The 14912-nt window shown below is 34.4% G+C and overlaps 1 protein-coding gene across 1 annotated transcript; it reads right to left on the minus strand.

Annotated features, from left to right (window-relative positions):
* Positions 1 to 484: 484 nt before the first annotated feature.
* Positions 485 to 4132, minus strand: LOC140010484 (glutamine synthetase cytosolic isozyme 2-like). Its single transcript, XM_072057687.1, has 12 exons — positions 3975 to 4132; positions 3482 to 3521; positions 3263 to 3366; positions 3108 to 3156; positions 2919 to 3025; positions 2721 to 2808; positions 2037 to 2165; positions 1870 to 1944; positions 1710 to 1763; positions 1320 to 1357; positions 1041 to 1200; positions 485 to 852 (listed from the first exon to the last, which is right to left on the minus strand). The coding sequence occupies exons 1-12, from the start codon at positions 4046 to 4048 to the stop codon at positions 700 to 702; spliced, it is 1071 nt and encodes a 356-aa protein (XP_071913788.1). The 5' UTR covers positions 4049 to 4132; the 3' UTR covers positions 485 to 699.
* Between the last annotated feature and the right edge of the window lie 10780 nt (positions 4133 to 14912).

The following is a 14912-nucleotide window of genomic DNA, read 5'->3' on the forward strand; positions in this document are numbered from 1 at the left end:
AGTAACACCAAATATCGTTGTTGATATGTACTAGTTTGGGTAGATAACAAAATCGATCTTAATATAACTCTCTCATTTATTGAGCTCGAATTGGGTCTTTCACCCTTAGCGGGGTTCTATGTCATCTTGCTTGTGATTTAACAACTTGATCTCAAGTTGGGCAAAATCTTGAGTTCAAATTGGGTAATGAATAATTCGACTTGTCTTTCAAACCTAGTAGGTAGGCTTCTATGTCGTATTGCCTGCAATTTGACAACTAGGCAGTTTCACTGGCTTTGCTTCTAGGCAACTTAGTAGAGAACGATGTTAGTCACCGGCTTGTTGAATTGTTCTTCACACAATTGTATTGTTGAGCATCATTTTTCACGCCTTTATTCTCTTGATGGCCTCATCTTTTTCCCCTCTTGGCAATATTCTCTGAGGGCAGTATCGATACTTTCAAGTTTGACGCCAACTTCCAAGTTTTAGAATGACAAAAAGGATGTCACGCTTCAACTGTCATTAGTAAAATGACAACTGTTATTTTAAGACTGCTGCAAAAGCACTAGGCAACAACGCAATGAACTATAGTCCTTGCTGCCTGAAATACAAGGTAGCAAACAACAAGGACACTATTCTATTCAGTAATACAAGATAGCAATTGTAAGTGAAACACAATTCTTCTGTGTGAATTATCTCGTCTTCAGGCTAATAGAGCTTTCAAGGTTTCCAGAGGATAGTAGTATCTGCAATCATTGAGGTGACAGTATATGGATCCATGTTTGAAGCAGGCCTTCTGTCCTCAAAGTACCCTTTGCCCTCTTTCTCTGTATCTCGGCCAACACGAATTGATGCACCACGGTTTGCAACACCCTGGAAAATCCCATGATTCAAGAAATCATGTGTCATTATATGATCAAATGTCAAGTAGTACGTCCCTAAAGAAATGTCGAGAGAATGTCAAGGGCTCAAGGCATTAAGAAAGCATCTGTGGTAGATTTTGGAGGGAGAACTAGATGGAAGTAGGAACAAAGATATTGATATCAGTGGTAATTACTTACCCACAAGAAGTTATTGATATCAGCTGTTTCGTGTCGGCCAGTGAGACGACGTTCATTTCCTTCACCATAGGCGGCAATATGCTCTTTGTGCCTAAGTCCAAGCTTCTCAATTGCCTTCTTGATGACTCCATAACCTCCTTCATTCCTCGTAGATTTAGTGCTGAAAAGAACAAGACAAACTTCATTTTCAGAGAGAGAGAGAGAGAGAGAGAGAGAGAGGCGGGGAAGGTGTTGAGAGGAAGCTGAGAAACAAGTCATCCAGATTCTATACTACATTACCTGTAATTGGTGTGGGCACCTGCACCATTCCAGTCACCCTGTAGAGAGTTAAAAAGTTGTGTGAAAAGAGAGAGATTATAGATATTACATCACATAGTCTATTGTTATCCTGGTTTTCTTTCCAGCATCCAATTTCTGCCCACTTAGATTTTCTTAGCTACATTTCAATATAATATAAAGATATCAGACAAGAAGTTCCCTCAGAAGCTGTATAGCAAGCAAGTTCTTGCAATAGTTAAAAAAGATGTAGTATTTCCTGAAACCAACAGCATATAAGGTTCTTTTCAGATCCCAAAAAGAAGCCTCCATGTTCTCCAAGAACATCACTCACTTTGACAATGACAAATCAAGATTTCGTAAGAAATAATAAATAAAAATAAAAATCCTTACCTGAATAGGTTTGGGATCGAACGAGAGCACCACCCCAGCAATCTCAGTGATCCTCTGTTACCAAACAATTTTAACTGGTTTAACGACATGTACTATATTTCAGCTGTTACTTGAACAAATTGTCCTTGTTTCAATGACTCAAGAAACTAAAGCCAAATACCTCCAGAATGTATCGAGCAACCCAAAGCTCATCTGCTGCAGAGATGCCAACGGCTGGTCCAACTTGAAACTCCCACTATAAAAATATTCAGGAAAATTTAGAAATCAGAGATGCTAAAGGAGATAACAAGATGCCAAGAGGAGACATAAGAAGCAAGCTTTATCTACCTGGCCAGGCATCACTTCCCCGTTGATGCCGCTTATGTTAATTCCAGCATAAAGGCACGCCTTATAATGTGCATCTACTATATCACGTCCAAATGCTTTATCAGCTCCAATTGCACAGTAGTAAGGGCCCTGTGCAATCAAAGAAATGGGGAGAAACATAAATGATCTAAATCTTGAACGATTAAAGACAATAACAAGAGCACGGAAAGAGAAGAGAACAAACTCGAGGCTTGGTGGTAAAGGGAGGAAAATCTAAGCCCATGTTAAGAAATTTGAAAAAAAAAAAAAAAAAAAAAAAAGAAGAGAGAGAGAGAACGTACATGGGGATATTTAGAAAAAGAACTGAAAAAGATAGTTAACACTAGGTCTTTATTCTACCGCAACTAACATGAAATTCTTGTATGACAGGTTAAGAGAATTTGGGTAATTTTGGCCATCCTGCAGACTGATATATTACCAATCAGTTATCCATATATCCTTAGTGCACAATCCTATTGGCATCTGCATTGTTAGCAAATCTTCCGGCTATATTATCAGGGGTAACTTCAAAAGAGGAAAAAGAAAGGCCAAAACCTCAAGAATCATAATTAACTGCACCATGATTGAAGAACCACTCAGTAGGAATTATCTGAAGTGGACAAACTATGAGGATAGAATTGAAAGCAACTGGTAGAAGAAAATTACCTGAGGCCCAGGGAAGCCTCCCACGGGCCATCCAATAGGCCACTTGACATCCTTTTGCAACAAGGTGTATTCTTGCTCAATTCCGTACCTTATTTCATGGATACGTTTCCAAATGAAAAGAGGTAATAAAAGAAAGAAAAGCAGATAACTAGATAATAAGAAACCACACTCCAGAAGCACTAGAGGATTAAGAATTACCAGGGCTCTTCAGCAGCAACGTCAGGATGACTGAAAATTTTGGCTGCGTTATGCCTCTTGTTTGTGGGAATCGGCTCACCTGCTGGCGTGTAACAATCGCACATGACCTGAGAGAGAGAATCGAGACATAAAGTCAAATCAAATCTTGTGTATTTTATGTCAAAGATTATACAACTGAATACCGCTTACCAGAATGTTGTTGCCCCTCCTGAAGGGATCCTTGAAAATTGCTTGAGGACTGTTTCATTAGATGGTGAAAAAAAAAAAAAAAAAATTGGTTCATTTACCAAATAGTCCATTAGCAGAATAAGAAAACATTCTAAACGTTGCGGATATAAACTTACTATATGATCACTTCACTGTCTTCGCCAGGAGCTTGGCCTGTGCTAGAACCATCATAGTTCCACTTAGGCAGCTTTTTGGGATCGTCTACGGGACCAGAAATAGTCTGCAATATTTCAAGTATCTCATACGTCATCGACCTCCATAATCACTCAGTTAAACAACGGACCAAAAATGGCTTAAACAAAATTCAGTCTTCTGGTAAGCAGAAAGATTATTACCCTGGCTTTGCTTCTGAGGTCCATACCGGATCCCCCAACCCTGTTAAAAAGTTTAAAACCACAAATCATTTAGATTTAACCTATTCATTGACCTCTGCAAATGCATGGAAAAAGTATCTCCCGGAGTGGATCATTGCAAAAGAGCCTTGCAATCTTCACCTCCGTTGGAAAAATTAAACATCAATAGAAGCACAGCATTTCTCTATAACAAGAGTGTATACAAGGAACAAGACTCGTGATATCAGATTAGATGTTACTCCAATAAAAATATGAACACAAGACCCAATGGGAAGGTGAGAAACCATGAAGATTACTCGTTGTTAAACCATCTTTACTAAAAAAATATAAGAAAAGCCATCAAAAATGAAACCAAAAAGAACCCTTTCGACGGAAGCATTCATTAAGCAAAATCTTCACCAGCCAAGTTAAAGATAACGGATAGAAGTTCACAGAAAACCGAGGAAAACAGAGCAAAGCAAGTGATTAGTCTCACCATATATACTCAACGATCACCTTCTCTGTAGAATCAGAGAGGTTAAGATTAACAAGATCCGAGAGCAAAGCCATTTTAAGCAAGAAAATAAATTCTCTGAGCTCTGAGAATGAATGAAGGATGAATTCTTGAGGGCAGAGAAGTACTGAGCCAGCCCCTGCAAGGAGTTTGTTTATATAGTGCAGTTTCAGAGTTGGCCGCATGAAGCAATTCAGATGTCTGACGTCTTCTTCATTTTTTTTTAAACGTATTTTAAATTAAGTAGACCAGATTTATGACGTCTTCTTCCTTTTAATGGTATTTTTATGAGAAAATACACGGATTAAAGTACTAATATTGGGAAGCGGGGTTGTTCGGAGAAGTATACGACTGCGAGAGAATCTTCAATCAGATTCTCATCTTCAGACGGGTAGTTTAACCTGGTAACTATTTTCCCGGTACAATAAGAGTCCTTTCCTTTCTCAGTCCAAGCTCTTTTTTTTTCTTTCTTTTATTTTTCTTTCACAGAACGTTTTCTTAATTTCAAAACCTATCCTTAGTTTTACTACTTGTTAATTGTTATAAAGTAGTTTCGGATTGAGAAAATAAAAACCTCGTAGAGGGATTTTTTTTTTTTTTTCCCGTATCAACACTAGAATTGCTACCCTACTCTTATATTTCTGCATTATGGAGAGGATTGGACCCAAAGGAAGCCAAGGAAAATTTAGAGGGAACTAAATCACCTTCAAACAGTGTATTAGAGCACTTCTTGGATTAACTAAAATTGAGGAGAAAGATTAACTAAATCCAGGAGTGGAAATGTTTCTGATTGGTGAAATTTGTTTTTTTTTCTTAACTACTAATTAGGTTACGAGTAAAAGATAATTTCAAACTTTGATTATAGATAATTATAATATTTTGAACTCTTAGATTACATTCATCCATAAATTATGGATAAATTTCCTCTCCATTACGAGACATGCAATTATATACTGCCATGATAAAAGAAACTAAGAATTCTATTATTATATTCTCAACAAATGAAAGATTGTTATGCACATTCAAGATGATTGAGAGTTTTGAACCAAATGATTCTCACTCTAATATTTTTATTGGAGATGTCATCTTTCATTTGCAAAAATTTCTAATCTTGGAAGGTTTATTGGACGCTCCACTTTGCTTTGTTATTTCTATTCCTAGAGAAATTGATTAGACATACGTGCATTGATTTGGCTTTAATCAGTCATGCTTAATGCTATGGATTTCGGTATTTGTGAAGCATTAAATGACAAATCGAAACCTCAGGTAGTCCTCTCATTCTCTAATATTGACAGATTAGTGTTTGAGAAGAAGCTGCTATTTTATCCCAAAGAAAAAGAAAAGTGTTTGAGAAGAATGGCATCAAATTAATTTCCTCTCCTACGCAGTGATTAAAGCATTTCAATTTCTAGAAACAACTTAGTCTCCCTAGAAAAGAGAAAAAGAAAAGAAAACTGAATTTGGGATCTTATGACTTGGACAATAATATTCAACAAACGTCCGTTTGTAGATTCAAAGCACGAAATGCAGGTTGGATGTAGAATATTTTTTAGGGTGTTTTGCAAAAGTTACACTAGAACATTATATTTCAAGAGCTTTTTCACTTTAAATGTGATTTAGAATATTTTTAAAATTTAAAATTTTATTAAAATATTTTTAAAAATTTATTAAATCTTTCCTCACCATCTCGCACCTTCTCCCTTCTCTGTCACTACCACTCCATCCTCCTGTCTTCCACTCTTCCTCTCCCTCATCCTCATCCTCATACAATGATAAATCTAGCAAACTGAAGTAAAATCTTATCTGAAAAGGGATTTTCTATAAAAAAAAATTTTGTATTTTTTATAAATACATTTTTCAATCATATTTTTACTTCACATATATCAAATCGTTACGGTATATTTTTTATAAAAATTTCAGAAAATTACAATCCAAACACAATTGAATTCGAAAAGACATCCAGTAGTGGCGTGGAGTGCATAGTATTTACCGTCACGCAACGCAACCTCGAATTCGAAAAGTTCAAAGGCAAAACCTCTTTGGAGTCCCACAGCCAACTGGCCAAGGGAACCAGTATTGCCTTGAAATCGCATCTTGTGTGTTTCGCTTAGAGTTCTCTTTTAGATAGATTCATTCCACCAATAGATTTTGGCTGAATCTTCCGTCCTCTCCCGGCTCCACTGTATACTACTCCGTATCGTATTACAATTTGCACGCGCTCATGACATGTCATCCATGGGAAGCTCTCGATCCTACTATTTTCTCCCTAGTCATCTTAAATCATGTACTAAATGCATGACATATCATTTTTATTTTTAAATTTTAAATTATTCTTTTCACATTTGTATAAAAAAAAAATCTTTAACCTAGTGTCGAAGAAAAGATCCTTTTTTTTTAAAGCAAATTAATGTTTAGAAATAATCAAATTATCCTTCCACAATATTAGCAAAGAGTCTTTACTGATTATAAATAAAAGATTTTGAATTTTAATCTTATTAAATACTTCACATCTTCTATTTGGATTTACGATTTATCTTTTGACTTGTTTACTCAATTTTCAAATGTCATGTATGTTTAATTAATTTATAATTTATGTTTATCTTCACTTGAGTCATTTATTTTTCATCGAGGTTTAAAGGAAAATGACATTAGCAATTTAGCATGTTGGCTTATATTCTTCCACCAAGAAATAGTGGGGGGAAAATGAATATTCCATCAAATCCAGCCCTCCCAATACTAAAGGTTATTAGTTTTTAATAAAGTAAAATGGAAAAATGCTCCACAAGGTTCTCACTTCGTGACATATTGTATGTTGTAAGTGGACGCGCCGCTCCTTGTTCTGGGGGAGGAAATGTACAGTCAATAGAACGCACGCCTGAGCTGACGTGGAAGAACGTATGCCGCTTCGCTCATAAGTCTATGTTTCACAAATGTGAGATTAGCGGTCGGGATTTTGTTTTGCCCTTAAGAAGTTGACTTTCTCCAAGTGTATGACTTCTTAACATTTTTATATTTTTATGCCTTGAATTGGAGTTTGAGATGAGTTACACACTTCTTGTTTTGCTCCCTTTTTTTTTATTTTTTATTTCATGAGCTGTAAATGAAATTTTGATACCTCCACCTTTCAGTCTTATGGATGGTTGGTTTTGGTTTTTTTTTTTTTTTATTTTAAAGTTTACTAGAGTATAACTTGATTAAAAATATTGTACCTAACAATAAAGTAATTAGAAAACGTCCTACAAACATTAATTTTGTTGAACAATCTAACAAAACATGTGCTATGGTAATATCCAAAAGGAAAGCCAAAGGAAAAAAAAAAGAGAGTCACATCGCTAATTAATACTTAACTAAAAACGTTGTTGGTTTTGAATTTATGATACTGTTTTTGCATATGAAATTAATTTCGATTCAGAAAATGATGGTCCATGGAGTTATGTATACGTGCATAAAATTTTAGACCACCAAATCTAAAGGGATTTTTTTTTTTTTTTTTGTGTTTTGTTTGTTGGGGGGGGGGGGGGGGTGGACCTAAAAGATTGTTCAGTTGCATTAGGGTCTAGAATTGCTAATATGATAAATGCTTGTGTCTTGTCAAAATATACCTGACCAATTGCTTAAAGATTTTCCGCATTTGTATGTTGGGAAGGTTGGTTTTTGTCTTTCTACTTATTTCCTTACGCGATCCATCCTGATGCATTGTTTACAAACTACCACGAAATCAATTGTTCAATATTCCAAAATACAAGAATCATTTGACTTCTTGTGTATACACATGCATGTGTGATGTGGCTTGCAAAAAAGGAAGTTCATATGGAATATCGTAAATATGCAGAATCAAGTGTATGAAAGCACGCATTTGGCGTAATGACTTCAAACTCGAGTTGCCTTTGGACCTAACCTAGCTCAACTTGGAAAAGAAAATTATTTATGCCCAATTTTATGTCCTATCAATATTATCATACGATATTTAATCAAACAATAGGAGATTAGAAGAGACAAAATTGAAATCTTGTTGTTATCTGTTAATTAGGCTAGCCTACTCTGCAAAATGCATTTTCATGGTCGAACTATCACACGTTTACTTCGAATATAACTTTCATACATTGATAGCGGATACACTAGTCAGATCGATTCGCGTCAAATGCGTAAGAACGTAAAATTTAGATTCAAATTTTGCACAAGTCATACATGTGCAAAAGTATCAATCATTTAACTTTTGTTTTCCCTAATTATCTACACTACAATAAACCACAACCTATCACCTACTTCTAATTGTGTAAGCTCGTGGATACAACTACAAGCATGCCTTCTCAATTTATTTAGATTTAGATGCTAAACGCCCAAGTTTCTACCTTTATTCCATTCAGTGCTGCCACCGAATAATTCAGAGGGATACAATATACGGTCAACCGAACTTTCAGGTAATCACGTAACTTTGGTACGGCCAGAAGTTTCTTATTTATGGCCAAACCTTAAAGTAAGAGTTTCTTATTTATTATTCTTATTACTTGTGATTTGTATTTATGATTTGCTTTAGATGTATGACAACACTGCAGAAGGGCAACAATGCATGTAGATTTGGAAAAATAGTTCGTCTGCATCCTTGTTGAAGTAAATTTCATAAGAAATTGCATTATAGCAAAGCTACACATCTAGGATTTCAAGGAGTATTGAAGTCCGTTTTAGTAATTCAATGCCTCTTAACTTTTTTACGAAAAAAATTTCATAATACTCTTGTAAATAAAAATCTTATAAGTAGTAGTTATACTAAAAAAAAGTCTGAATTAGCCTAAAAAAAGTCTGAATTAGTGGCACCTATTTAATGGCATTTTTTAAGGGAATGCCATGATTAAAACTTTTATCCACTTTAGAATTGCGTACAAACATAATTTGAATAAACGTTACTCCTCATGCAATGCACTTCCATTTTACTTCTACAGCTCCAACAAACAACTGCTAAGATACGTTTGTATCTTTTTCTTTTTTCTTTTTTTTTTTGAGGAATCTGTATCCACTTTTCAGAGACTTGCTGAATACGATTATCTTAATTTTCATTATAAAATTTTGTTAAACAATGCCTAATAGACAGTGATTTAGTGCATGCAATTTACCATATAAATATATACATACATACCCGTATTTATTACCTTTCCTTACATTTAGGTATATTATTAATCAACTTCACTTTTTAAGAATACTAGTGAGACGGCCTCTGTGATGCAAAGGGGGGCTAATATTTCCTGTGTTAACTGTTTTTTGTTGTGTGGGTTTATTAGTGTACATCTCTGTTATTATCTAATTCATTCGGATCATTAGGAAATTATTGTTTTTGTTAAAGGTTAACAATTATGAAATATATAGAATGTATGAGGGTGCTTATATAGAATGCATAAGGGTAAATTAGAAAATCGTATAAGGTTATTTTGCATTTGGATCAGGATAATTAGAAAATTGTAAAGTGAATCATTCCCAAAAGAGTATTAATTATTGTTGACACAAAAAAGAAGGGATTCCGCAATTCAATTAAGCACTTAAACCATAGAACTTGACATTGCTAAAAATTAATCACCACATGTCACAGTAATAAAACCCATTTTTCAAAGTTACTAAAGCCAACAATAGTTTAATGATTGTTTCCTCAATAATTGTACATTTACAGAACAATTAACAATTTTATTTCATGTCAAGCCAACAATAATTTATTAATTGTTTCCTCAATAATTGTGCATTTACAGAACATTTAACAATTTTATTTCATGTCACAGCAATAAAGGCCACTTTTAAAGTCACTAAAGCCAACAATAATTTATCAATTCTTTCCTAGGTAATTTTGCATTTGCGGAACACTTCAAAATAATTAACCACAAAAAATCAACTTTCATAGATTTCACTCTTTACACCACCAATTACCAATTCGGTCAACATGTCCGGTAAATGCACCAAAACTGTACCAGTTGCAAATAAATAAAACAGGCAATTGACGAAAATAACCCGAACACCAATAACAATTGCAGGATAACCGCTTGACAAAAAAATACTGTTCATAGAGCAATTCTCCCTTTTATATTGTTAGACTAATACTAAAAGAGTTAATATTTTATGCACTTTAATGTATACACTATCACGCCACAACAAGATTTCGTTTTTTATTCCAAGTAAAAACCCGGCTGCATGAATGAAAGTAAGTCAGCAAGAAATATTAGTGTTACTGATATTTAATTAACAAGTATTACATCAATCATTTTCATGGTAAGAAAATGGCAACATCAGAGGTGTCAGTTTTGTCATTGTGGAACTTGGTTCATGAATTAACTCATAAGGCACGGTACGTATAGACCTGGTAAAAAAGAGATCCGGTCAACCGAAACGAAACTTCTTATTCGGTGATCATCAAAGTCATTGCAATTTTTCCATAGGAATATCAACTTCATTTTCTTTTGACTATCTGCCGGATAAAAAGAGGCAGATGGAATGAAAAGCACTGTAATTCTGTAAATGATTCAAAACATACTTAATTTTCTTCTACCTTTTTCTAACTTGTTGAATTGGCAATTCTAAAGTGGAAAAAGAAAATTAATGAATGGTTTAGACTAACTGTCAAGTGGTTGCTTGATCCAACATTATCTTTTGTTTCTATTAATTGACGCCGGTTAGAAAAACCTTTTTTAAATTCACAATGGACGCATTTGCCAAACTTGGATCCCGGAAATATTCTCAGAACCTCAACCCTGAGGAAAATTTTAACAATGCCCATTCTCAGGATTGCCAATTGGAAACACAGTCTTGCAATTGTCCTGTATTCAAACTGTTGAATATGAATAGCCTACAACTACAAATAACACAATGGACAAAGTCTGCTAACTCATAATAATGTTTAACCAGCAAGCAAGCCGTCTAAAAATGAAGCAAAGCTGGCTGCTTAAAACAAGGCGTAGGACAAAAATCTCACGAAATTGTCAATGCCAGAAGGTTACTTCACAAGGCATTCTTCTCAAAATAAATTTAGTTTGAAAGGATATTCAATAAAAAAAAATAATCTGAGGAAAAATAAATGATAAAATTAACATGCAAAAGATCTTTGTAACCCACACTCTTGCGTAGAAGCCAAATGCAATACTTATTCGGAGCCAGAAAAGTCATCCAAGGGACGCCAAGACCTTCAGCAAAGGCCAAGATTGATAATGACTTGCCATGAATTAATTTCCCTGATGATTAATTAGAGTTGAACATTAGCATTTTTTATGTAATTATAGAGATGATTAATTAGAGTTGAACATTAGCATTTTTTATGTAATTGTCGACAATTTGCTCAGTCTAATCTTAGCGTCACATTCTTGGTATCTTAACAAAGTCTGACCAGCATCCTTCATTAATTACTAGCGAGAGAATCTACAAACAAAGGGCCAATCAGAAGATCTAATAACAATTTTATAACTCAAAAACTGCTTAATGATGATGAAGACGGTGATGATATAGAGTAAGAAGGTTGTCTTTAACTCTTGGCATAATAATAGAAGCCGCTTGAAAGGGACTTGATGGAAAACTGGCTTTGAGATGAAGGTCAATCATATCATTATTTAGTATAATGTGGAAATTCATATATGCAAGTTTGTCTTGCATCTTACTTCTAAGTCTGGTAAGAAGATAAAGAGTACCTTTCCAAGTTCAAGAAGAATCGCCCCACGTTGTCTGCTTTAGAATCAGTTCCTCAATGATAGTTTTTCTTGAAAGAATTTCAGGACTTCTGTTTTGATTTGGATTTCTTGTGAGGGCCATTTCATTTTCACTTTCTTTGTTGGCTAGTCATAGAATAGCCAAGAGAAGCCAATATGGAATTTCTTTTCTTCTTTTGTTCTTTTACCAAGGATTCAGTGTAAATGCATTGGAACTTTCCACGTAGGACATTAAAAGTGAATATAGAAAACTTAAAGCAAATCAAAATTGTGAAGCTGGTAAGTTATAAGAAGATATCATATAATTTTTTCTAACCAATGCCTATTATACACCGATAGATAAACCCAAAACTTAAACCTATCGAAAGAACAAACAAAATAGAGCCTTGTACGTTGGTTGGATTTACCAAATTAGATGCATTCAAATTCAAGTTGTTCCACGAATACTTTAACCTAAAAAAAGAAAAGATTGTACAGTGTATATTAATATTGTCAGAATCACACATCAAATAACTACAGAAAAAGTAACTTTTATGCAAGCAGACGTTATAATTCACCGACGTACTTTGCGAAAATGTGTCACTAGAAGTGGATTCTTTATTTCAAGGTATCGTGGCTAGGGTTGCAAAACGAACCGAACCGCTCGTGAGCGGTTCGAATCAAACTCGAGCTTAAAATATTAAGCTCGTTAGCTCGCGAGCCAAAGTATCATAACTAGGGTTACAAACGAACCGAATTGCTTGTGAGCGGCTCGAATCAAACTTGAACTCAAAATATTAAGTTCGGCTCGCGAGCTCAAGTATATATATATATATATATATATATATATATATATATATATATATATATATTATTTTTATTTTTTATTTTAATAGTATATATATTTTTTATTTTTTTAATAGTAAAATTATATATATTCTTAATATTTTATTATTTATTAAGAAAAAATATTATTTTATTTATTTTTTTAAAAAATAAAATAATTATTTTTTATTTTTTCAAACTCGAACTCGGCTCGAATTGAGTCGAGCTCGAGCTCGAGTTTTAAATTGTTAACTCGTCTAGCTCGAGCTCAAGTTCGAGTTCAATAAAAATAAGTTAAGAATCGACTGGATTAGGCCAAAACTCGACTCGTTTGCAGCCCTATCGTGGCATAGGCCTTCTTGTTTTCTAAAGTCCAGCTAGTAAGGATTTACCACCAGTGTGTTCGTCTAATCGAGTAAAGCTTCCAATAACTTGGCCAACTCTTCATTGTAGTCTTCTTGAATTTACATTTTCCATCATCTTATTTAACTAATTTTTCGCACCTTACTCATCAAAAACTCAATACAATTAATAGGCTCTCTATACTAATCTAACAAGTTGTAGACGTCAATATTTTGTTACGTGATTCTGGGTCAGGCAGCCATTTATCATCTTTCCACTTGCTGATCAAGCTGTTAAAAAAGCAGAGTCACAGAGCCGTTCATTGATTCATTGGAGATGGCCAACTGCGAGCCTCTACCAACGGTGATTGTAGGTATCTGGTGCCAAATTCGCCAGGTTTTTGAATGGTCTGGTTTGTTTTCGTAGTCTTGTACATATTGGGGGATGAGATGGAAATCACAACAGGAAACATATAGTAATTCATTTGGCGATCATGCTGTAGCACCTAAGCAGCAGCAGCATCTGGAACATATTCCACGCACTGCTGCCTAGGTTCCCAGAAGCCCATAATTCCAATATTCCATATCTATCCATCACATTGATTATTGAACACAATTGAGCCTATTGGCACTATTTTTGGATCTTCTTTTGAAGCATTTAGGATCATTGAATCAGATACGAAGAGTTTTCTAAAGATTTTGTATATACGGGCATTTTACAATTTGCTTCGCAATTTGGAGAAGAACTTCAGTTCTTTTCTTTTTCTTTTTTTAATTTCGAAAGAGACATATAAGATTAATTTTTCTACATTAACAGTATATATATATATATATATATAGGTTGGATCTCATTTTGATTTTATAATTCAAATTTTATACATGTGACATGCATTTAAACTTGTAAAAACATACGCGACCAATAGATGAAATATTAACCCGTATTTCTATCAACTTTTTTTGCTGCAGGGAGGAGGGGCAGTTGTCCAATCTTAAAGAGCAGCTATCCGCAATCACATGAAGCTCATGATTTAAAAATTAACAATTTAAGTTAAGAATTAATTGAAATGCTCCTAAAACTAGCGGTGAAAGACGAACCAAATTACTCGATACTCGAATCGAGTTCACGTGGTAGGAGCTGGTTCAAGTTTGATTCGCCAAATAGTCAAACAAATTTGAACACTATTTTATGTTAGATAACATTCAAATTCGATAAAAAGAAAAAAACTTGTTTAAATTTAGATCGACAAATAAATAAGTCAAGTTTGAACAAAATTTTGTACCCATTAACATAATATAATCAAACAAGTTTAAACGCTAAGACGATTGACATGATTAAGTTCGTTTGCACTCCTACCTAAAACTCAATTTAGCTAGTAGGCAAATTAGATAAGTGGCGGCAAGGTCTTCTCTCTCCCCTTTATCTTTGTAAGTTTTAGAGTCTCAAAAAAAAAAAACACGAAGATAGAACACAGGAAGATAGGTAAAATTGCTTTGTGGTCTCAATTTTCGTTCGAGTACAGAAACAGTAGTGCAAACTTTATTAAATTGCCAAGAATGCTCTTGTTAGTAAAGGTAACAAAGGCAGACAGAGATGATATTGTAGGTGTTTTTGGTCGATGTCTCAATCATGTGAATCCATTAGGACCAACACTGGGCACGGGAGGGAAAAAATGCAAAAGTTGCCATTATGAAATCTGAGTCAAGGAATTTGAAGAAAAAGAATCAGATTCATTTATAGGGTAGACAATATTCTTTGATATCCAATCATCCATTAGTATTTGCTTGCATTCTAGAAAAAGAAGGTCTTGCTTTTTGGTAAAACAATGACATAACCCAATTGACGAAAGAAAACTGAACCAAACTCTGAAGACTGATTGTTCTAGCTTAGCCCTGCAAAGATTGGCGCTTGCAAGAACTGCAGCTGAAGTATTACCAAGTTCTTTCTTTAAAGCCAACATAGGCATAAAGAGTCAACTTCTAAGTTCTCACACTGAATTGAAATACGAGGATTAAAAGTTAAATTGAGACGAAAGCCTTAGGTCAATTTATACACCAGTTCAAGTTTCAGCTTGTGTTATTTACCTGACTTAAAAGTTCTGTCC

This window comes from Coffea arabica, chromosome 7c (assembly GCF_036785885.1).
Source record: "Coffea arabica cultivar ET-39 chromosome 7c, Coffea Arabica ET-39 HiFi, whole genome shotgun sequence".
NCBI lineage: Eukaryota > Viridiplantae > Streptophyta > Magnoliopsida > Gentianales > Rubiaceae > Coffea > Coffea arabica.